Raw genomic sequence first — 24,928 nt, 5'->3', positions numbered from 1 at the left:
AAGTTATTTAATTGGGGAAAAAGATTTTCACAACACCCTTTTGCAGTCTCTCTCACATGAATTTTGTTTAATTATTTTTTCTCAGTAACTCTAAAAATATGGGCTTCACATATTAATACCTATTTCAAACCACCTATTGATGTGCAGATTCCTCCCTACACTGTGAGTGTGGGAACCCCTCTTGGTTCTATTCTTGAATATTGGTTACTTGATTAGATTTTATACATCTAATAATTGAAGATTATAAGAATGTTGTTTTTGATCTCGAGATGCAATTGCATGGTTGCACAAATCTAAGTATGAATCAGAGCTCGCTTTGATATATAGATTAATAATGACATATTTTGTAAAAAACAAAGTCTATAACAATGCAGAAAAGAATGAAAATCACAAACAACAATATTACACTTAGATTGCATTACAGAAAAAGAACAGAACCCTTACTACAAATTTATAGTCCTTAAAATTCTTCTTGAGGCTATTACCCCTGAATCCCTCCAAGGACCCGCTAGTTCGTCGAGGCCCTAAAACGATGAAATACAAGATATCTTACCCAAACAATGTTCATCTATTAATAAATCACGTTCGTAAGTTCTTGAAATTAATTTTCTTAATCCAAATTGTTCTCGGATTCAGATCATCTACTGCCGAGCTACTTGGCAGGACTGTGCTGTCCAAACACGGTGCTACCCGCAAAGACCGCCTTACCCGCATTCGGGCAAGGTGTTTGGGCAGGGATAAGGTGGACATTGTGCACAACACCATGTCTGGGCAGCACGGTCTTGCCAGGCAGCTCAGGGGTAGAGGATCCAAATTGTTCTCAAAGTCTGGGGAGTTGACTTCCTGATTAGGTTATTCATTATCGATGATAAATGTTATCAAATGGTGGGACATAAAAAATAGACTGATCATCAAATGTCGAAGTACAAGTTTTTCATTAAATTATGTCCTCTAATTCCATGTTACAATTAAAATTAATCAATATCAAAATTAACCGCAATATTAAGGGACAAGGACTCCTATAATGGGATTAATTTAGAGGTATAGATCAAGATGTGAGGAAACGTGTAGAAAGTGTTTAGCAAGCTTGTCTTCTAAATCTTCTTAAGCAATATATGAGCCCCACCACTATCTATAAACGTCTCATCATGACCTTGACACACACAAGAATCTTAATTTTGTTGCGTCTCATCGGTCGAACTGGTAGAGGGTGTTTATTAATCTTCGATCTAATAAAGATTAATGGTTGGTAACCGGATGATGTTGCATTTTGTCTGAAATCTATAACTTAATCAAATGAGTAGAAAGTGTTGCCAAGGTGATATACACAAAAAATACTTTTATAAATGACGTATAATAAAAGGGTATAAACCCTAATAACCTGGTGGCCCACCACCATTAAAGATGCCTTGGGTTTTAGACCTACACATTTCTATCTAGGTGAGTCATGGGAACCGATTCGTATAGAAATCCTCTGTCATAGTGCAGGGTGTGCAGTGCACATTTTGCGGCACAGTAGAAGCCATGTGTGACTATCCACTCAGGTGGATTGTAACTATTCTACCGACCCCTTATAAAAAGAATAGTAATAGCCAGAGATAATCACTCTCACATTTATTACTCTTACTGAATTTCCCTCGAGTTCACCTTGGGTTTGTCAGTCCAGTATCTATTCATCTTTTGCAGGACATCCATGAACATCTACACCAGCAAGGTCGGCTTATAACAACAACACAAGGTTTTAAGAAATAGAATTAGTGTCGAATCGGTCTTACGTGATTCGGATCCAGATTGAATAGAATTGATTGGGGATCTCCTAATTCTGGCTAATTGATCCAAAAATCTGAATCAGCTTAAGAATCGGTTAATAGAATAATTAAAAAAAAAGGGCAAGAGAATGCTAACCGATCATGTAGCCTCTGCACCAATGCGGTAGCCAATGAAAGTGCACACCAAGGTAGTGGTTTGGATGCGATTTTCCATTTCACTAGGGACTTAATGGTCTTTTTGCACATAAAAGCATTGGTTTGTGTTTAGGAATAGGAACCACACTAACCATACGACCGGTTAACATTCTTTTTTCAAAAAAGGTAGAGAGACGCTGCTTGGTTGTGTGGCCCCTGCGCCAGCGTGGGGGCCAATGGGAGCATACGACCAAGCAATGTTCTGTGTCCCAAAAAATTTAAAAAGTAAAGAATAAGAAATATTTGGCTTTATTTTATTTTTGGGAAAAAGATTTCTACACTGCCCTCGTGCAATTTTCCTCTCACATGAATTTTTTAATTATTTTATCTCACCTACTCAAAATATGGGCTCCACATGAATGAGACCTTTTTATGAACACCTACTTAGTGTGGCGCGTAGATTCCTCCCCATGCTATCAGCATGGAAAACTTTAGTCTCTCGGTCTAAAAGAATGGCTCCCACTAGTTGAGCCATGCCATCATGTGGAAAAATAATGTGGTAATTTTAAATTTTTTTGGTCAATAAAAAAACAAGAATTATTATTGAAAGAAAGAAAAGTATAAATAATATCAATTGTTGTATAAATAGAACATGATCTGGTTTTGCCATGTGTCAAATTTCAAAGCCTAATTCGATCTTTATAGCATCCCACATATGAACACAACCTCTTAACTCTTTTGACATTTAATCCGTACATCAGGGCACATCTTCTTGGTAATAACTAATTCCATTTGAGCTGCAATTTAACATACGAGTAGACATTCTTACGATCTATCCGTCCACAAAATTTAGATCACATATAACTCGTCAAACCACACAATTGCTAATATCATTGACCCAAAATATTTTCTTCACCATTCACCAACCTATCCTAGGGTTCACAATCCCCCCCACCCATCGAATTGTTGTATAAGTCCAAAATACCCTCTTGATGTCTTTTCAAATCTATCTTTTTTTGGGTAAGTTTCTAAATTCATCTTTCAATCTGCAGTGAATGAGAATCCATGGACTATGACTGAAGGAAAAATCCATCCAAACATTTAATAGTCGTAAAGGTCTTCAGACATAGAAAACTAATCCAAGAAAACACAGTCAAAATTACACTACAAAGTGTCCGGCAATACACCAACTCTGTCCAACTTTTTTGACACCATGACTCCTTTTTCCCTTTGAATGAAAAAGTAAATAAAAGTTAACACACGATTGCAACTATGGAAGAAAAGGGTATTCAATCAAACTTTTTGTTTTGAGATTATATCTACAAAATTATATAATCATTGACCAAAATGAGTCATGGGAGGAAAATGCTCACACTATTCTACTAACCCACCAAGTATTAATCCCACTAACTATGGTCTATGGCCTCTCTCATGCTGCAAATTTCTTTTTTTGTGTTTATATATATAGATTGGTCCCTACTAACCATATAAATTTTAAGGGAATCACCACTAATTTATTCATAGATAATCTAAATTATTAGTGATATAATATCATGGTTAAAGTGATTTTTTTTTCACAATGTAATCAATTAGTATTTAGGGGGGCTTGCACATCTAAGAGAGCGTATATAATGGGTGTGGACCCAAGGAGAGTTGAACTCAAGACCTCTGCTTAGTAGTTAATGGTTTAAAGTTTCTCTTCGAGAACAAAAAAAGGTATTCAAACCAATTAGAGCAGAGTCGACGGATCCAAAGAGAGAATTATTTAGGGAACATTTCATTAAATCTTTTGGGTAGGTAGGAAAATATTTGGTTTGGTATCTATGATTGGAGATTTCTAATTTCCAAGAAAAAAGAGGAATTAAATATTTTAAATCAATAAGGGAGAGGATTGTTGTCAGGGCTATGTGGCTCCTACACTAGCACAGAGACCAATGAAAACATGCATGAGAGCATCCAATAGAGGTGAGATTTTTTTTTATTTCATAGGGGCGGGGCCTAATAACCTTTTTTTTCCCAATAAATAAATGGAAACATTGTATGGTCACATGACCCCTGTGCCCAAATACAGAAGTACATGAAATTACCACCCTATTCCTATGAAATAAAAATCTCATCTATGTTGATGTCCTTGCATAGTGCTTACTAGGAAACTACACCTTTAATGGTTAATGGTTCAAAGTTTGTCTTCGAATTAAAAAAAAAATGCAGTCAAACCAATTACAGTAGAGAGAATTATTTAGGAAACATTAATTTCATTAAATCTTTTGGGTGGATAAGAAAACATTGGATATGATGTCTATGATTGGAGATTTCTCATTTGTAGGACAAAGAGGAGTCAAAAAAATTAAAATAAATAAGGGAAAAGGAATCGTTTCCGGGTTGCATGGCTCCTGCACTAGTGCAGAAACCAATGAGAACACGTGTGGGGGCATCCAACATGGATGAGAATTTTTTAAAAAAATTTCATAGGGGCAAGGTTGACAATCTTTTTTTTTTCAAATAATTAAATGGGAAAAAGAACGCTGTCTAATTACGTAGCCCTTGTGCTCAAACACAAAAGCATGTGAAATTACCACCCCATCCATATGAAATAAAAAATTTCATCCTTGTTGATGCCTTTATATGGTGCTTTCTGGGAAGCTTCACCCTTAGTGGTTAATGATTTGAAGTTTGTCTTCTAGAAGAAAAAAAAAAAGGCAGTCAAAGTCAATGGATCCAAAGAGATTTAGGGAACATCTCATTAAATCTTTTTTCTTTCTTTTAGTTAAGATTTCATTTTTTGAGTGGGTAGGAAAACATTGGGTTCGATAGCTATGATTGGAGATTTCTCATTTCTTTTCTTTCCTTTTCCCAGGCTGTATGGCTCTTGCACTAGTAGTCTAGCACACAGACCAATGAACACGTGTAGGGGCATCCAACAGAGATGAGATTTTTTTGTATTTATTTCATAGGGCAGGGTTGGACAGCCTTTTTTCTTTTAATAAATAAATAGAGAAAAGAACACTGCCTGATCACGTGACCCTTAAACCCAAACACAAAAAAAACATGCTAAATTACCATCCCATTCATATGAAATAAAAAATCTCATCCATATTGAGATCCCGCTAAATGGTGCTTTTTGGGAAGCTACACCCTTAGAGGTTAATGGTTTAAAGTTTGTCTTCTAGAAAAGAAGTCAATTGATCCAGAGAGAGAATTTTTTTTTTTTATTTATAAGAAAAGAGAATTATTTATAGGGAATATTTCATTAAATCTTTTGGGTGGGTAAAAAAACATTGGGTTTGATCTCTATGATTAAGATTTCTTATTTCCAAGAAAAAGAGGAGTCAAAAAACTTTAAATAAATAAAGGAAAAAGGATTGCTGCTAGGTTGCATGGCTCTTGCACTAGTACAAAGACCAGTGAAAATACTTGTGAAGGCATCCGACATGGGTGAAACTTCTTTTATTTCATACGAGTGGGGCTTGACAATCTTCTTTTTCCTAATAAATAAATTAATTTTTATTCTTAAATACAAAAATACACATAATTATCTTCACACCCCTAAAAAATAAAAAATCGCATCTATATTGATGCCCCTGCATGCCCTCTCATTTAGTCTATGCAAAGACTACGCTACAAGGCATATATCTCTTTGTTTTTTTGTTTGATGAAACAAGGCAGGTATCTCTTGCCCTAAATAAATAGACTATCATGAGAGACTTAGAAAGTTTAAGCCCATTGTAATGTGATAGTGGAAACCGCACTAAATAAAGACAGACTTCAATAATCCACAATATTGAAATGATTTGTGGGCCATCATAGTCTGAATGGCCCAGTGCGCAAGAACTTTATTATTAGATTCATTTAACCTATCCTATCCTCAACTTGGATTATTGTCTATGGACCCCCCATAACTAAGTGGGGCCATGTAAAGAGATCATTGGTGACAGCAGCAGAATCTTCATCTCCGTTAGCTGATGCAGGTTTCACACTAGGGAATGGACGAGGAATATCGATGATCATGTGAATGAGCTGTGACATGACCGGTGATATGGTTTTTTCCTAAAATAGGGGCCCACCTGGCCCAAATAAAATTGGTTTTAACGTGTTTTTGTGATCGTGATAGTCGTACCGGCAACAGCAAGCATATGCTGATTCCTTGTTGGCAACTCCCTGATGTGCCAACCCACCCGCCACCACACCGGATCGGGTCGTTCAATAACACTTCTGTTTTTGGTCCAAGTGTTTCTAATTGAGAAATGAATTTTTGTATTTCTTTTATACGGCTAAAAATTTAGACAAAAAAACGTATTTGATAATGCATAGTAATTTTTATTTATAGGTTTAAAAAAACAAAACAAAAACACATTTGTTATGCAAAAACATTTTTATTTTTATAATTTCTATAATTTAAAAAAATGGTATTGAATACTCAAAAATTTGATGAAGTTGGCGGTGGCAGTGGTGGTGGAGGTGGTGGCGGTGGTGGTGATGGTGGCAATAGTGGAGGCATCGATAGTAGAAGTGACAATAATGGAGGTAGAGGAGGTGGAGGAGACGGTGATAGTGGTGTTTTATTTTAAATATGAAATTACTGCTTTACACATCAAATTAACCATGTGCTCATTAAAGAGCAAGTCCCCCATTTTCTTCTTTCTATTTCTCGGTTAAAGAAGTTTTAAATTGGAGTGCCCGCTTGATAACTTTACGAGAAATAGTTTCGGGTGTTTTCCTATTCTGAGAAACGGGAAAACACCTTAAAAAGCGCTTGGTAAATAGTATTTCGTAGAACGTGTTTTGGGGAGCATAAATCAAAATTGATGTGGCATGGAAGACTTTTGAGAGAACATGTTGAACATATTCAGTCGTTTTTGGACTGAAAATTACAAAACTGTGCCCAATAAAAACTCTTAATCGTTGGACGCACTTCACGATACACACACCTCTCACTTTGACACAAGTCTTCGTCTTCTTCACGAGCTTTGAAGAAAAACCCTACTACGATTCGAGTGGATGCTATCAAGAAAAATGGAGGCAGCCTCACGATACACACTCCTCTCACTTTGACACAAGCCTTCGTCCTCTTCACGAGTTCTAAAGAAAAACCCTACTGCGATTTGAGTGGATGCTGTCAAGAAAAACGGAAGAAGCCTCACCAGGTATTCGCTCTCTCTGATTTGTTCTTTGTGTGTGTGAAGCTTGAACATAGAAGCTTTGAATAGCCCTGTTTTCCTCATTCTAGGGTTCAACGATCTTTGTAAGCCATTATTGGCTCGAAAATCTTACAAAACCCCCCATTTTCACCTGTGTTCTTCTATCATCGTTGAACCCTAGAATGAGTAAATTGTTTTTAACTTTGTGATATTTGTGTATGATTTTTAGAGGTGGATATCATGCTTTAGATGCCTATTGGTTGATCTCTGTGATCTATGTGTATGAATTTTCCACACACACTTTTCCCTGTTCATTTGGAAACGTTTCTAGAACAGGTTTATCAAGCGGATCAAAATCGGTTTCTCAGCATAGAAACGGAAAAAACTATTTTGTTGTATCTCAACACATAAACAACAGAGAAACAACAGTAAGGTTATCAAGCACTCACGCAGGCTCAGAATTTCTTTGGGCCTGCATGATAACACTTCTGTTGCTGGGCCATGTTTCTATTCCAGAAATGACTTGTTGTATTTCTTTTACTGGCAGAATTTCTGGACAAAAAAGCACGTTTGGTAACGCATAGTAATTCCTATTTCTAGGCCAGGAAAGAAATAGAAACACGTTTGTTATACACAATAATATTTGTTTCTGGAACTTCTATAAAATTTAAAAAATGCCATTAAATACCAAAAAATTTGGTGGAGGTGGTGGTGGCAACGGCGACGATGGTGGTGGTTGAAGTTGCATTGGATGTGGTGTTTTGTTTTGAATAAGAAATTACTGATTTGCCCATCAAATTGACCATTTGTTCATTAAAGAGCAACTCCCCCCTTGATTTCTTCCTTTTATTTATGAGACAGAGACTCTTCAAATTGTAGCTTCTTCTTCTTTTTCTTCTATTTCTCTGCAACTTTGCCATTCCGGTTCATTCCTAGGAACAAAAAATTGAACCGATGTTAACAAACAGATTTCTATTATTATTTTTTGTTTCCAGGAACAAACCAAGAAATTGGGAAACTGAAGTGTTTTATCATGTGGGTCCTTTTTTTTCATGCATAGGAACACAAAAATGAACTAGTGTAAACAAAAAATTTCTTTTTTTTTTTGTTCAAAAAAAAAAATAAACAGAGAAATAAAGAAACAAGAAGTATTATCATGCAGGCACAAAATGCATTATCGCGTCACTATTTTATATAGTCAAAGTCAAAGTAATAGAATATCCTTTGTTAGTTCTTAACATTTCCTTACTATCATATTAAGTTATTTATTTTTCATTTAATTTTTTATGAAAACATTATTTAAGTCTTATAGAAGAATCTTATATCATCATATATAGTACATCACAATCTAATCCGAAAAATAATACTATCTGTATTTGACTATCTTTTTTTCTTCTTAAACAAGTGGACTTACAATGTATCACGTGTTTTTAATAGGATTTATTTATTTTTTGTAACTTGCATAGTAATTATTTGTATAAATTATTTAGTTTTTTGTATTTTAGAAGTCTAATTTAAATAATTTAGATATTTCTTTGTAGATAATATTATGTATACCATGGTTTAGATGCATTATGGTATCTTTTAAACCTTTTTTTAAGTTTTTATGTATTTTTTTTAGGGGTGGGGATTATGAAAATACAAATTTATGTTTGACGCCATCACAATGATGGGAACACTCCTGGACAATCGACATTGAACAATACAATTAAATATTTTTACTAAAAAAAAAAAAACAATATAATTAATTTAATTATGCAAAAATAATAAAGGCCTTCTAAGTATTTAGTGAGTTTTATATGTTTAAAATTAAGAAAACTTCATTTCAACTACCCAATTTTGGTAAATATGATTTGACCAATTCAATTCAGATCTCTCTCTCTCTCTCTCTCTCTCTCTCTCTATATATATATATATATATATATATATATATATATATATAAAAAGAGGAGAGAGATAGACAAAAGGGCTAGCATACCATTTTGCCCTAAATATATGTAAGGGAAAAAGAACGTTGCTCGTCACTTGGCCCTTGCACCCAGACACAACCCCCCCTTGAAATGACCGCCCCATTTCCTACAAATTGAAAAATCCCTCTTGGTCGATGCCCCTCTTGGTCTCCTCATTGACCCATACGATGGCGTAGGGGTCACGTGACCAGGCAGCATTTTTCTTCACTATATATAATTAATTAATAGAAGATGATTTAATAAAATAATTTTAGCAATTCAATGACCTATATCTAATTTCTCTTGTGTTTATAATGCCACATTTTCTTTTAGAATAAGTTTTCCTTTAACCATGGTAAATAGGTCAATGGTGTATCCATTGACAAAGGCCTTCGAATGATGTACGTAGAGGTTCACACACAATAGGAGGTATGTTTGCCAGTCGTAAATAGGTGTGTGGCCAGGCAGAATTTTATGGCCATTGATTTGGGGGGGGGGGGGGGGGACCCTTCTCCGTGTGGTGAATGAAAACTTCTTCGTTCTTCTTTTTATGTTTTTCTTAAATCTCAATCAAGTAGAGGTTTGTTAATACATATGAACCTCTTCATCAAATTTTCTTTTACCCCCCTTGCCTGTAAGTTTCTTCTAAGAGTTCTAATGCTCTATCTTAATACAAAGTTGAGAATTTTGGATAAAGCAATCAATAACAGATTTGGGAGTTAACTCAAACCATTATATTGGATATTTTGTTTAAAGAATAGTCACTATTACAATTTGGGAAAAAGAACTGTGTCTGGGAGCATGGCTCCTGCACCCATACTGAAAGAGATTGTATTCAAGTAATATTCACCGTGAATAATACAGTGAGAAGTGATTTGTATTTATAGTGATTAGTAGGGCAAGAGCCCAAGCATCATGAAACAAGTTACAAGATAAGAGTTTGAGTGATAGTTGTACACAGTTACAGTTGTGAGTTATCCTAAGAGCTAAGTGGTTGTGATGGACTTGGTAAGTACAGGTGGTGGGATTTTATCTTGGGTAACCGTAGTCATCTTATCAGGTAACGTAGTTATCTTATCATCCCCCCTCAAACTGATGTCGGGAATTCACAACAGTTTGTCTCTTAGATAGCTGAACTGTGAATGAGAAAGAGCCTTGGTGAAGATATCCACGATTTGGTCATGTGATCGAACGAAGTTGACATGAAGCTTTTTGTTGATCACTAAGTCATGAACAAAATGATAATCCACTTCAATGTGCTTAGTATGAGCATGCAGCACTGAATTAGCGACCATATATGTAGCAGAGATATTGTCACATGAAATGACCATCGGTCGGGCAATGGGAATATCCAAATCAGCCAGTAAGTAAGAGAGCCACTGCATTTCAAAAACTGTGATAGCCAACGCCTTGTATTCGGCCTCCGAACTAGAGCGAGACACTGTTGGTTGTTTCTTGGAACCCCAAGATAGAAGATTGGGGCCAAGAAAAGTACAAAAGTCAGTAGTAGATCGCCGTGTGTCAGGGCAACCAGCCCAATCAGCGTCCGAGTGAGCCATAATCAAGTTTAATGAGTCTGGCTGTAATGTAATCCTAGCTCCAAGTGTACCTTTGATATAGCGTAAAATATGCTTGGCTGCTTGTAGGTGATCAAAGGTAGGAGCATGCATGTGTTGACAGACCTGATGGACCGCATATGAAATGTCAGGGCGAGTCATGGTGAGATATTGCAGGGCCCCAATCAATTGACGATATTCATGAGGATCAGATAAAGATGCATGAGGGGGTAAAATGATCGCCCCCTGCCCAGCTCCCCATGAAAGGCAGAAATTCCACCCATGTTGAGCTGTTGAAGCTTACACGTGCACTCCCATTGCCCGCACTTGCACAAGGACCACACTCCTGAATAGAAAACTCTTTCCCTTACAACTTTGTAATGAAAAGTAAGAGAAAAAAAGAAAAAGAAAAACAGTCTTAAATCAATCACTAGCCAAAACTGTACACGGTGAATTGTTGAATCCTTCTTCTTTCATGTATCACATGTTGGGTTCTTAATCTGCAAAACTGGATCAGCACTATCGTGTACAGACCAATTCAATTCGTAGAGTGGTTAGGGATTTAGAGCGAGCCAGATCTTGAAATGATCAGCCCATCCAGACAATTTAGGCCCAAATAATTTTTGGGCCAGCCCAGGTTTGACTAATGTCTACCCAGTCCAATAGGAGACCCTAGCCTAGTGGAAGGGAAGCACTACTGTGTCTAACTGTATAAAAGGTGCTATGTAGCGAAAATATGAAAATAAGGGATTCTATTTGTAAAATTTGGGAAAAACGTCGATTGATCCATAGGCGGGGATGAGTTTGGTACGGAAATGGGATCTCCAATAGCTGGAGACAAGAGATTCATATGAGAGAACGTAAGTAATGAGGCTCCACCTAACCTTTTGGGATTGGTGTGTGTTTTGTGTGATTACACTATCATCAAAATAAAAAAATAAAACGAGGCTCCGCTTGTGCCACCAAATATAAGAGTACATGAACAGCCATTTGATCTCCAATAAAGTCTGCATTGAATCCTTTATGAACTAATAAATGTAAGCAAATAGCATGTCCTTCCACTAAAATTGAAGTAGCCTCGTTGGAAGCTACATTTTAGGAAAGTCGAACACACTCTTCTAGGCGTGCAATCGTGCAAAACGAACACAAAAAAGAAAAGAAAAATACAAGCTACACTAGGAGCAAATTCCAATTCATTCATTCATTCATCAATTCTCAAAAAGCAGAACTCTTACATTTATAAGAAACCAAAAATCTAATTCTAATATCTAAACATACTAAACCCTACTATTAAGATTAGTTATAAACTACATTATAAAATTAAATATCAAAGTAAATACTAATTTTAAGCTAGACTTCTTGACAATTAAGAAATACTAAAATTAACAAAACTCAAATATAAGTTAAAAAAAACCCAAACTCGGCTTGCATGTGCATTCACCCAAAAATCACCCAAATGGTGAAGTGATAAAAATGGAAAGAGGTTTGTAGAAATCCGGCCAGCTTAGGCGTCAAGCTCCAAAAAATGAGAATGGATCATCTGCATGTACGTGCAAGTGAATGTACATGTGAGAGATAACCACTTGTCCTTTTTGTTTCCATTAATACCCCTCCTCCCCCTTATCAATGGCAAAAATGAGACAGATGGTTGAGGACTCTTCAAAGTGTGCTAGGTGTTGTATTCAAAAATACAAAATCCTTTGTTGAGAAACTCTCCAAAATTCGTAGTGTCAATATGTACTTTCCAAAATGTTAGGACAGTAGTTAGTATGATTATTAAAATCATCTTTTGGACACCCCACAAATTCCTAACTTTTAGGTAGACTTTCCAATAACAAAGGGATAGGGTTGGACAATTCAGATCCTCTACGGCGCTCAGCTCGTAGCGGCCTAGACACATCGCGCCATAGATGATCACGTGCGAGGGTGGGATGGTTTGGACAATATGCAAGACCTCCTAATAGTGCAACGGCTGGAGGAATAATCTTCCATTTTGGTGCTCCCTCTGATGTCTTCATATGATAGTCACATACATGGGCTGAAACATCATTGATGATGTGGCGTTTCTGAACTAAGGTTGAAGTTTGGTCTTGGATCGGTTTAGAGTGTAGGTCTGGTCCTGCAAAAAAAAATGGAGATACCATAGACGAGGAAGGGCGTAGATATATATAAAGATAGATGATATATACACTGATTGATTCAAGTCCAAGTATGGCTCTTGCACTACCCTACGTACCTACAACACAAGAAAGGGCACAAAAACTACTCCATTGGGGAGTGCTGAGGAGCTGCTCCATTGGGTGGTGTTCCGATCCGAGAAGATCCTTCTCACTCCAAAGGTTCAATTGCTTCATCGGATACGAAAAAGCGACTATTCTTGGGTTCAAGTTCGTCGAACTCTTTCTTGGCTCACCAAACAGAAATCGTATCCAGTGACCAAAGCAACTTAGACAACTTTACATATGCTGGTTGAAAGGGCCCATACATCTAATACACACTATGTTGACAATGGGTATCATGAAATAATTCGCGATTCAAATGCATGCACTAGAGATAGCTTTAGTAATCGACATTGCGGAACCAGGAGGGAAGATCAAGGACCACCAACAATGGAACGAGATTATGTTATCCGCTTCTTGTGGGCGGAGAGTCACGGTAGACCGGAAAGCGTGAGCACCGTTTGATCATTCCAGTTAGTTGACTTGGGGTTTGGTGAGACACGATTCGCCCCCACAAAAGTTATTGAATTGATTCTGAATCCTAACAAGTTTTCCATCCATGCCTCTATCCAATATGGGCTTGGGCTCGGTTGAGGTAAGACCAAGTAAATTGCGATTGGTTTGGCAGCGCTGTTAGCCGAAAAGAGTACAAGCTCAGCTTAAGCTTGTTATTCTGGGAAGAGGCTGGGGCCAGTTCATGATACAAACCTGAGGTTGCCAAACATTAGGGTGATCCATTTCATTAAGATCTCGATTAACCAAGTTTGGGCCACTGAAATTGAGCATATCCATTGGGCTGATTTAGGCCATCATGATGCAATGTTTCTGACCTCTATGTATTGATTCAGGCCCAAAACCCATTAGGACAATTGATCGAAGCCCACAACCTGAAGCTCATGATAATCTTTTAAGGGAGAAAAGAACGAGTGTGCGGTGTGCTGTCCCTGCGTCCAGACACAGGGATGCGTGAAATAACCGCCACACCTCCATAGAAAGACGGAATTTCTCAAGGGCATGGCAGTCATTTTGCATACCCTTGTGTCTGGGTGCAGGAGCAACGCACCGCACACGCCCCAGTAGCGTTCTCTTTCCCTTTTAATTAGTAGTTTTATTTATAAAACATCAGATTTTTATTCTCTCAAGTGTGGTACGCTGCTTAGTGCACCACACTTGAGAATCCAACCATAAACCCAACACTGCCCATATTTTCACGATTGGAATCTCAGGTGAGGGGCACTGGGCTGCACTTGAGAGGTTAAAAATCCTAAAACATGATAGATGGTTTAGAATATACAAACACAGTATCTATAAACTAGCCTGAGATTTTGGCAAAGCAAGCCAGAGTTCTAGACACATATCACATAGCCATATAGGTGCACATAGGGATGCAACAGGGGTAGGCTGCGCCAGATTTTTTAAAATACAGGCCCAGCTCGGGGTCTTAAGGCTCAGACCAGGCCTGACCCGGCCCAAGATCATGCTGGGATATCTCAACCCAAGCCTTGTCCTACTAGGCTCAAGTCGGGCTTCTAGCGGGCTTGGACTCGCCAGGCCAAACTTGCACCCTAGGTGCAAATATTATTTGTCTCAATTCTCAAGCAGCAAGCATAAGATGTATAGAACAAATTTAAAGGAAAGGGATCTACACGCCAATCCCATGTAATGACATCTCCCACGCCAAGCAAATGGATGCACAAGAAAAAATGTTATACAATTCAAGTATATAAAAGACCCACATGATGATGAAGGAGGGCCAGAGAGAGAAATGTACATGCCACATCCTTTTCCTCAAACTTAAAATCTGAAACAGCTCAGCTAATTGCCAACGTAGTGTTCAATGAATCACCAAAACTTCCCCATAGGTCAAGCCTCCTTGTACTTCATGGTTCCTGAAGCATTCTTGTAATATCAAACAGAAAGCTGAAAATTATCAAAGAGTCCATCCATGACTCCTGTGCTGAACCTGAGTATCCGAATTGTATGTTAGGCTGTAACAAAAATTCTTTTACACCAAAAAAATTGATGCCCATCTGTCCTAGTTAGTATGGCTAGCTGTAAACACTTCCCATCTGATATTATGATTAAAGGATGATTCATTATATAGATATCAATGTACAATGTCATTGGGTTTGTGATCTCAGGTGGATAATTTGATGAAGAACCCATTTAGCTCCCTAACCCATTTGTCAATATGTCTGAGTGAGAATTTGAAATGAGTCGATCAATGCTTTCTCCAAGAAATAGCTTTTCTGTTCCCAACTGTCCATATATATATATATATATTCAATAGGGCTGCTTAGTGCAAAATAATTTAGGCTACCTCATGTTTCATTGAATTTGCATTTGTTTCCCATATAGAAAATGGTATGATCATTGAATTTGCATTTGTTTCCCATATAGAAAATGGTATGATCTACCGTTGATTGAGCTTACAGGTCAGCCTGCTGCGGCTACCCGATAGAACGGTTGGATAAGATCAGACGCAGATCAGGATGGTCTCCAGGAGTCCAGGGAACCCAGCGTCAGGGCGCATCCAGGGGGCATCCAGGAGTTGAGCTGTGTTGTACACATCCTTTTCTTGGCGCAAGCCTAGTGATGTGTGCGACACACTCCAACGGAGCTGGATGCACCCTAGGAGTGCTGGGCTCCCTGGACACGAGCTAAGTTCGCAAGAAGGCTAAGCCAACTGGAGGACATCGAGGGGGTTTGTCATGACTCATACTGTGAGTGTGTGTGTGTGAGAGAGAGATGTCAGTAACAACGAATTGACAAGGTCTCTCGCGGTAAGAATACGAATGAATTTCGGATAAAGGTCTGGTTTGGGTTTTTAAGTAACGAAAGAAAACCTTGAAGGGCACAAAAATTGTGAGAGCCACAGCCCACAAGCACAAGGATAAGGATAATAAACAAGTTTCAGTTTCCACACATCTTCAGATCATCACGTCACCGTCACTTCTTGCTTCTATTTGTGCTTCTCCTATAAAATTAAACAAAGGGAAGCAATTTTCGTCGGTGCCTCTGGAAACTCTCTGTCTACTGAGTTGTTGGTTCTTCGCCAGTCCACGATGATGCAGCCTAGTGCAGAAGCTAACCAACGTATTGCAAGGATCTCTGCTCATCTCCGCCCCTCGAATCTTCAGGTTTTTCCGGTTCCTTCCTCCTTCCCTTCTTTCTATGTCTGGTTTCTGTTAACAATTGTGTTGTTTCTGTATGGGTGTTCTTCAGATTCCGATTCTAGTGGTTACTATTTGAGTTAGGGGCTTTTTCTATGATTTGGGTTCAGTCTCTCCACCTACCTATTATCTGTACTTCAATTTTTGGATTAAGACCTTACTTTTCGTTTCTGGGTTCTTTCTTGTTAAAGGGATTTTCTCACATATCATTTCTTTTCTAACAATATTTTGAAATCTTGGATTGGATTTTCTTAATGGTTCCGAACGTTGGGTGGATTCCTGGTCGGAAGATGGAGGCGAGTTCCATTTTGAGGCGTGCGAATTGCCGAGCAAAAGGTGGTGCACCCGGATTCAAAGTCGCAATTTTGGGTGCTGCCGGAGGTATCGGACAGCCTCTTGCATTGCTGATGAAGATGAATCCACTGGTTTCAGTTCTTCATCTCTACGATGTTGTCAATTCTCCCGGTGTCACGGCAGATATCAGTCACATGGACTCTGGTGCTGTGGTAATATTCTTCTTCTAGTTCACTTGCTTTTCATTTCGCCTGAAATTTGAAAACCTTTGTGCCTTGGGTAATTACCTTAATTTTCACTTCTTAATGTTCAAATTCTATCTCTTTCTAACTCGACAATGTGGAAACGATAGTTCATAGATCAATAGATGTTATTGTTCCGCTCTTGGATTGGATTTTGGAGCCTAATTTGAATTTTGGGAAATTTTGTTTGGACTTTTAATGCAACTATCTAGTTTTGTCCACAGAACCTAATATTATTGAGAGCTTTCAGGTACGTGGTTTTCTGGGGCAGCCGCAACTGGAGAGTGCTCTTACTGGGATGGACCTTGTAATAATTCCGGCCGGTATTCCCAGGAAGCCTGGGATGACTCGAGATGACCTTTTCAAGATCAATGCTGGCATTGTTAAGACCCTCTGTGAAGGGATATCCAAGTGCTGCCCTCAGGCCATTGTCAACTTGATCAGTAATCCTGTCAACTCTACCGTTCCGATTGCAGCAGAGGTGTTTAAGAGAGCTGGTACCTATGATCCAAAGCGACTTCTGGGAGTCACAATGCTTGATGTTGTGAGAGCCAATACTTTTGTGGTATGTACTATCAATCTTATGCCATCGTTTCTTTCTCTTTTTTATTTTTAAGTCATTCTTTGATTTAGGTTTTATAAGATTACAAAGCATGGTTTATCGTTTTATTTATAGAACTCTCCCATAATATGAGTTAAAATGGTTGATGGTGAAAAGGAAATGTAATGGTCTTCCATTTTATATTTAAGTTTCTCTCCCGTAACATCATTTCCTGATTAATATTGAAAACGAAATATCAAATTGTCTTTTTACTGCCAAAGTCAAAACTATGTCGTCATGCTGGTTTTGTACTGCCATTGATCCCGCAATTCATATTGTTTTAACCATGATGACATGAGTAACTAAGAAATTGTATTGATTTCATCTCACAGATTCTATGCCATGGATTGCTAGTTACACAGTGTTGGGACTTGCAAAAGCACATGCAATAGTAGTTTGGAAGCCTATATGGGGGCTTGCTAGCATATGAGAGTTTGTTGTCTTTGACTGTTAACTTGTATGGCTTCATTTATATTGGTTTCTCTTACAGGCAGAAGTTTTGGGAATTGATCCCAGGGATGTTGATGTTCCAGTCGTTGGGGGCCATGCTGGAGTTACAATTTTACCCCTTCTGTCACAGGTTATATCTGATCTGTGATGTGTTCACTTATCTTTTTTGGGGTTTCTTCTTTGGGGTATAGTTGTTCTTTGATGCAAATTTCTTCTTCTCCCTCTGAAACATGTTCTCGATTTTGTATCAATTTGTGCAGGTTAAGCCTCCATGCTCCTTCACCCAAGAGGAAATTAGCTATTTAACAGACCGGATTCAGAATGGTGGGACAGAAGTTGTTGAGGTATCAAAATTCAAGTTTACTCTTGAAATGTATAGAGTTCATAGAAATTTCTGGTCATTGAATTTAATGAGGAATGGGAGGTCGGCTGAGCCAGTGAAATTTGATAACAGTACAGTATTTGGCAAGTCGCACTAAACTAAAAATCAATTGAACTCCACATTGGCTCAGTCTCATTTGAATGGATTGGTTGATAGTACTTTAGAACTGCATGATTCATTTGGCTACCATATCACCCTGTGAATGTCCAGTTAATGGTTTGAGGTAAATTCAGAGCCTGTATTCATTTAATATTGAGCGAAATGATGTGGGATGAGACTCAGGCTACGATATTATCTATGTCAGTGTTATATTGGGATTTTAATCATTAGTTATGCTGAAAGCTTTTATTAGTTGTGTGGTGTTCTCTCTGCCTTCATTTTTTTGACTCTGCTTTCACATTTCCAATGAAGTCAAGTCCTAGTTTAGGAACTACTTAATCAGGGGTTGCATGCCTAAATAGCCTCCTAATTAATATATGGCCTTACATTAGGCACTGAATCCCATTTTCCCTCTATGATTTACTTATGTATCACTAAGACCACAAAACGATGTAACAATGTTAAGTCTTGGCCTTGTGGATCAACTGGGTCGTGTTAACCTCAGGCCTGTACAACGCAGATTGGGTGAGCCAAAACGCAGATTGCTTTGCGTCGAGAAGATGATAATTTTTTTGATAAGTTTTAGCAAAAGAATCAAACAGTCATACTACATAGTTTTAGTTTGAAAAGTATGTAGTTAATATCTTCTAAAAAGGCATTTTGTGAAGATATTCCACAAAATTCTCTTTTAATAATATCTGTGAGTTTACAGAGTATAGCTTCATGTGACAATAAGTCACCTGTCAAAGCTGCATATTCAACTTTGCCAGTTTCTGAGGCTTCCCATTTGCGGATGTACTGCAAGGCATCCCCTTGGAGTGTTCCAGTAAAATAGGCTACAAATTTTTTCTTATCCCATGAAGTTTTGTAATTTGTTATGACAATGGCTGATGATTGAGCCCAGTCGTCTATTGTATGCTCATGATCTTTATAAGCAATATGGGTTAAATCTAAATAGGTTCCTCCTGAGGCGACATGCTGTTTGTTTAAATCATCTCGCCACTGATTATTTTTACCTTAATGACTGATTTTAGACAACCAGGGGTTAAACCTACATTGGATTTGGACCTTGGAACACATAAAGAAAATTTTTGATTTACAGGTGAAATTATGAGACTCTGAATTTGATATTGTGAATATGGTGTCAATTTGATATTGTGAATATAAAATGGATAAATCTGAATTGAGAATAAGAGAAAAAAATATTACAAGAAAAGGAAGGAGATGGGATAAAAGAAGAAAGTAAGTTAGGTTTCCACTTTCCACAAGATTCCACCTTTGGAGTTCCTGAATTTCATGAAAAGGTCTCAAGGGTCGACTATGAGTGGTAATGGAAGGAATCTGACTTCAAATTTGGAAATCCACCAGAAAGAAGTCCATTCTCAAATCAAGAATTCTGACCTCTTAAATACATATTTATTAGGGATGAGGATTACTATCACAACAACAACAACTGAGCCTTATCCCAACTAAATGGGATAGGCTACAGGGATCCTTGCAAAGACAAGATAATAAGAATAATAGAAAAAGGAAAAAGAAAAGAGCACAACAGCATCAACAACGACTCAATGAACCCCACCTAAATGGAATCGGTTATATGGATCTTAGGCCTCCAATCAGCTCTATTCAAAGTTATACTAGGGAGTAGGGATAAGGCCTAAACTATACATATCTTTCTTAACTACTTCTCCTAGGGTCATTTTAGGCCTGCCCCGAGCTCTTTTAGCTCCTTCAATTAGAACCAATTCACCCTTCCATATTAGTGCATCCCAAAGCCTCCGTTGAACATGGCCATGCCAGCTCAAACGACTTTTACGGAGCTTATCATGAATCGGGGCAACTTCCAAGTCGGCTCTAATCTGGTCATTCCTTTATCCTTCCTAGTTCTGCCGCACATCCATCTCAGCATCCTCATCTCTACTACACTTAGTTTATCTATATGACGCTTCTTAACTGTCCAGCATTCCACCCAATACATCATAGCTGGCCGAATGACCATCTTGTAGAATATTCCTTTAAGCTTTAAAAGAATTCACTGATCACACAACACTCTGGTTGCACCTCTCCACCTCAACCATTCTATTTTAATTCTCTGAGCAACATCATCTTCTATATCGCCTTCTTTATTAAAGATAGAGCCAAGATATCTAAAATAGTCACTTTGAAGAATCTCCCTCTCTTCAATATTGACCACCTCCTTTACCGCTATCGTGTGACTAAAGCTACACACCATATACTCGGTCTTTCTTCTACTTAACCTAAGAGCTTTTGATTCCGAGGTTGATCTCCATAACTCCAACTTGGCGTTAATTCCTTCTTTAGTCTTCTACCAACACAATATCATCATAAAAAATCGTACACCAAGGAACCTCGTCTTGTATGCCTCTGGTTAAGTCATCCATGATCAGTGCAAATAGATAAGGGCTTAAAGCTGAACCTTGATGTAGCCCAATGGTAATTGTAAATTCACTACCTTGGTCCCCCATAGTTCTCACGCTAGTCACCCCACCATCATACATATCTTTGATTAAGTTAACATATTTACATGGAACTATTCTCTTCTCTAGTATATGCCAGATTAGCTCTCTAGGGAATTTGTCGTTGGCTTTTTCTGGGTCAATAAAGACCATATGGAGATTACCATACCTTGCTGTTTTTCGCGCAATAAAACCATGCCAGACACAATTGAATTATGACTTTACAAATAGAAATTGAATCATAGATTTGCTACATGATGATCATTGGTTAACTCTCCCAGAAAAACTCCCCAATAAATATCGGGTTTCAGGATTTTGCTTTATTGAAAAGCTAACTGAATAGCCTTTAAAATGCTGCCCAAACAATGCAAAAAGGACAAGTTTTGACAACAGAAATATTGTCTTTAAAGAAGTGTTCAAAATAATACTCAAACTCACATTTACCTTCTTGGAGGGGGAGCGAGGTGTAGCTTCCGATACAATCCCAAATTCTATACCAAGTCAAACCCCACTCTTTGATCATTTTCAAACCTATGGAGATGCATGCTACAAAATCGTATGGTACTTTTTCAAATTAAAAAAAAAGAAAAAGAAAAGACGAAAACAAAAATATATTATGGTACTATTTCTCTTAAGTATGCAATTTTGAATGATTGATTTGTGTTATCTCTGTGCATTGATGCTTTCTTTTTCATTTCAAGAAATTTACATTTATTTCTCGATTTCATAGTCTTTCCATTGTTTGTGTAACTTCAACAAATGTTTCCATAAATATTAATGAATTATTTCTACATCTGGGCCGGGAGGGGGGGGGGGCACTGAAGTTTATACCCAACCCACAGTGTTCAACTTTATCTCTATCCCATTAGCCTGGCCATAGCTTGGGCTCTGTCGGGCCATGGTGAGCTCAGTTTATGTTCAACCTTGATAACTCCCATCTTTACATTTTCTTTTCCTCTTAAATTTTGTTTTAGTCATCTGCTTTCTCAGATACACTAGTTGCTCTCTCTCTCTGAGTGATGTTTGAAATTCTATTGTTTATTTGAGCCTTGTTGGGACAATTTGGTGTTTATATATAAAATATTTGGATGACAAATTGAAGTCCTTGGTCTATCTGGTTTGCCAATAATGTGCACCTTTACGATAGGGGATTTCCCCAGATGATTCAGTCCATTATGATCCTGCTTATAGTTTTATCACTTGTGTATCGCATGGTTGCAACAAACTCCTTCCTCACATTGAGATGACTAATTCCTATCTCCTCGCACGAGTGATGTAAGACTTGGTACTGTACTCTTGGAATTTCAGTCCAAAATAGAGCTAATCTGGGGTTTACAGGAGGGTGAGAATACCCTGTTAGCCAAGTTTTTGCCTCCGTTTCCTACAACTACTCAAGTAGGGCATAATCTAGAGGAGGAAGATATAACAAGAGGTCTAAAACTAATGCATCAGTCACAAATGATTGAGATGGATTTGATTCCTGCGTTTCTTCCTCCTTCCCACCCCTGGGGGTGGTTTAGTTGCTTCCTGCTTTGGAAAAAGATTTCTAGAATACCAATTTATTGGTAGGTACTGTTTGCTTTGTCATCCATTTTGAGACTGATGACAAAGAACTGTTAAATCCTTGACTTGTTTCTAATATTCATCATACCCTATGTGATTTGAAAGTGAAATTGTTATGTCTGGGTGATTCTGATACTATGGCTGAACAATAACGACATAGTGCTTCTTCTCCAAGATGGAGATCTTACAAAACTGATTGGTACCAATTTCTGTGAACTTTGCAGGGTAGACCTCTAGTAGTGAACGGTTTTTTTTTTTTTTTTTTTTTTTCTAATTTGACTCTAATTAATTAAAACTGTGTTCCATTTAATCATTTTCCTTATTGAACCAGAACTCAATCAGAATTATTCATGTCCCTTGCAGGCAAAAGCTGGGGCTGGCTCTGCAACATTGTCAATGGTTAGGAAATTTCTATTATTTCAATCTTTATTTTACATTTTGTGCCCTTCATTTCCACATGAACTTGGAAGCTTCTAACTGACTTAATTCAATTTGGGAAAAAAAAAAAATAAAAAAAAAAACTGAAATAAAATACAGGCATATGCTGCTGCTAAGTTTGCAGACGCATGCCTACATGGCTTGAGAGGAGACGCAAACATTGTGGAATGCTCTTTTGTAGCTTCTCAGGTAATTTCCCAAATCTAATCTCCCAAGTAAGTCAAAAGCTGTTTGTGAAGAAATAACATGAAGAGAAATATTAAATTACTTATTTTTGGTAATAGGTGACGGAACTCCCTTTCTTTGCATCCAAGGTACGACTTGGTCGTACCGGAGCTGAGGAGATCTTACCTCTCGGGCCCCTAAATGAATACGAGAGGTATGCTATGACAAACAGTCTGTGGTTTTGATACTGATGATAAACTTGAAATAATAATGTTTTGTTTTGGTTGATTTTGTCTGCCTTACCATTCTCATCAGGGTTGGTTTACAGAAGGCGAAGAAAGAGTTGGTAGAAAGCATTGAAAAGGGGATTTCTTTTGTTAGGAAATAGATCAATTGCCAAATAATATCATTGTCTCGGAGATGCTCTCACCTCTGATAGGATAGATATGCAAGTCCTGTAAGTTTTTCAATTGCCTTTTGTAAACTACAGTTCCTTATAAATACGATGTCTCCTGTTCTCAAATCAAAATAGAACTTGTATCAATATTCATATGTTAATGTTTCAGATCAACTGACCACAGAGAGGTGGGAATGAAAATAATTACTGCTCATGGGTTTTTGCATTTGGGATCCTGTCTATTGCGCTTGAGGTGAAGTTTCTAATTTCTTTGAGAAAATGCTAAGGACACAAGTCATATTGGCTCTGTTTGGTTGTACTCCGTGGGAGTGATTCTGGTGATCTTGTGTTCTTTGGGACCGATTTGGGAGTGGAATTGCATTTGACAATTCCGGGTTGATTCTATGCTCCCGTAGAACGAACTCGCCCAAATACTATACTAGAACAACATTCCAAGAGCCAAAAAAAAAAAAGTTGTTTTGTACATTCCGGAACATATTTACAAAAACTCAAAAATTGGCCCTCAAGTCCAAACGTGAGCCCTCGTCCTCCCTCTCACAAAGAAGTAAGGTACGATTATGGTGTTGGATACGTGTCCATCAAACCCAATTTAAAGTGTTTAATTTAAATTAATTTGCGTTATCATCTTATGTGTGATTGGTTATCCTAAGGTTATACCTTAAAAGTGTTCGCAACTAGGGGCAAAATTGCGCATTCTGTTCGTAAGATTGTCACATTATATATTTTCGGAATGTGATTCTAAAATATATGTGAGTATATGCATCGAATTGGACCATCTTGAGCTTGCCTTGACTTTCATCAATTGCTTAAGCAATAATATTCTCTTCTATAGTTAGTTTGGTCTTCCTACTTGAGAGATTTTTTACTTTGTGCGTTTTGGTGTATCAAAGATTGATGTCTACACTTTTGATATATCGATGCATTGGATTCACAATGTTCAATTGTGATATATCGGTTTATCAAAGATTGATGCCATTGGGAAAGTGGGTAGGTGCGTTGGATTCACAAACCTCCATGTAGATGGATCATTTGTTGCTGTTCTTCTCATACAATTGTTAGAGGAACACTGAAACCATAGTTTTGTGTTTTTGTTTGAATACCCTAATGCCTGCGAGGAACAGTTAATGTTTGTAAAATTTTGATTTGGCATCACTGCCGCCAACAAATGGCATCCCTCTCTCACCTCCCTCTGCCTCTTCTTAGACGCCATCGTCGGTTCCAACGTCGTGTTTCTCTCTCATCTCTCTCATCTTTCTCATCTTTCTCATCTCTCTCATCTCTCTGTTTAGTGATACACAAAGGTAGGGATGATAGCTCACTGTGTTAACTATTGATTCCATTTGCTGTACTATGTAAAACTATGAAATAGAGTGCTGGAATAGAGGGCCTGGGCTCAGATTTGTCAGCTTTCAATTTGAAGGGCTTTTTCAATGTGAATGGCCCATGGGCTGTGGCTGGATCATTTATACCTTTTCAATGACAAAATTATTAGAGAACTAGTGGACAATTTTTCTTGTCATCTTTCCAAGAGAGAGGGGCCCTCTTTAGGCATGCATGAATAGAGAGATGTATACCACACTGCAGCTTAGTTGGTCCATTTTGTCAAAATGTCGTCCACAAACTTTGGATGATGGTCAATCCATATGGACCATTATCCACCATCCAATAGACATAATTACCATGTTAATCTTCAAAGGATTTGATAGCTGAGAATATAATTAGGAGGAAAAAAAAAAAAAAAAAACTGGATTGGAAGGCCATACCATTGATATACCCATGAAATTTGACATAGGATTTTTTTTCGCAGTTACATTTCTAGTGTTTCACTATTTGCCACGTGATAGTAAATGGGTTAGTCCA

General features: G+C 37.7%; 1 protein-coding gene and 1 long non-coding RNA gene across 2 annotated transcripts; one reads left to right on the top strand and one right to left on the bottom strand.

Moving 5' to 3' along the window:
- Window positions 1-1,840: 1,840 nt before the first annotated feature.
- LOC122662028 lies at window positions 1,841-20,186 on the bottom strand. The gene is made up of 3 exons (XR_006332962.1): window positions 19,758-20,186; window positions 6,941-6,946; window positions 1,841-1,852 (listed from the first exon to the last, which is right to left on the bottom strand). It is a non-coding gene; the product is annotated as an uncharacterized LOC122662028 (long non-coding RNA).
- On the top strand, window positions 15,607-23,179 carry LOC122662027 (malate dehydrogenase, glyoxysomal-like). Its single transcript, XM_043857573.1, has 9 exons — window positions 15,607-15,906; window positions 16,230-16,445; window positions 16,726-17,040; window positions 17,567-17,656; window positions 17,787-17,870; window positions 22,411-22,446; window positions 22,585-22,674; window positions 22,770-22,864; window positions 22,966-23,179. The coding sequence occupies exons 1-9, from the start codon at window positions 15,832-15,834 to the stop codon at window positions 23,036-23,038; spliced, it is 1,074 nt and encodes a 357-aa protein (XP_043713508.1). The 5' UTR covers window positions 15,607-15,831; the 3' UTR covers window positions 23,039-23,179.
- The last annotated feature ends 1,749 nt before the right edge of the window (window positions 23,180-24,928 follow it).

The sequence above is a fragment of the Telopea speciosissima genome, chromosome 5, assembly GCF_018873765.1.
Source record: "Telopea speciosissima isolate NSW1024214 ecotype Mountain lineage chromosome 5, Tspe_v1, whole genome shotgun sequence".
Taxonomy (NCBI): domain Eukaryota; kingdom Viridiplantae; phylum Streptophyta; class Magnoliopsida; order Proteales; family Proteaceae; genus Telopea; species Telopea speciosissima.
Note: the sequence above shows the minus strand (reverse complement) of the source record. Positions and strands in the feature narration are given on the sequence as shown.

What these genes read in the sequence shown, in the direction of transcription:
- LOC122662027 (XM_043857573.1), top strand. Translation starts at nt 15,832, where the DNA reads ATGATGCAGCCTAGTGCAGAAGCTAACCAACGTATTGCAAGGATCTCT. An exon ending in ACATGGACTCTGGTGCTGTG is followed by an intron (nt 16,446 to 16,725) that starts GTAATATTCTTC and finishes GAGAGCTTTCAG; the next exon opens with GTACGTGGTTTTCTGGGGCA. An exon ending in TTTTACCCCTTCTGTCACAG is followed by an intron (nt 17,657 to 17,786) that starts GTTATATCTGAT and finishes CAATTTGTGCAG; the next exon opens with GTTAAGCCTCCATGCTCCTT.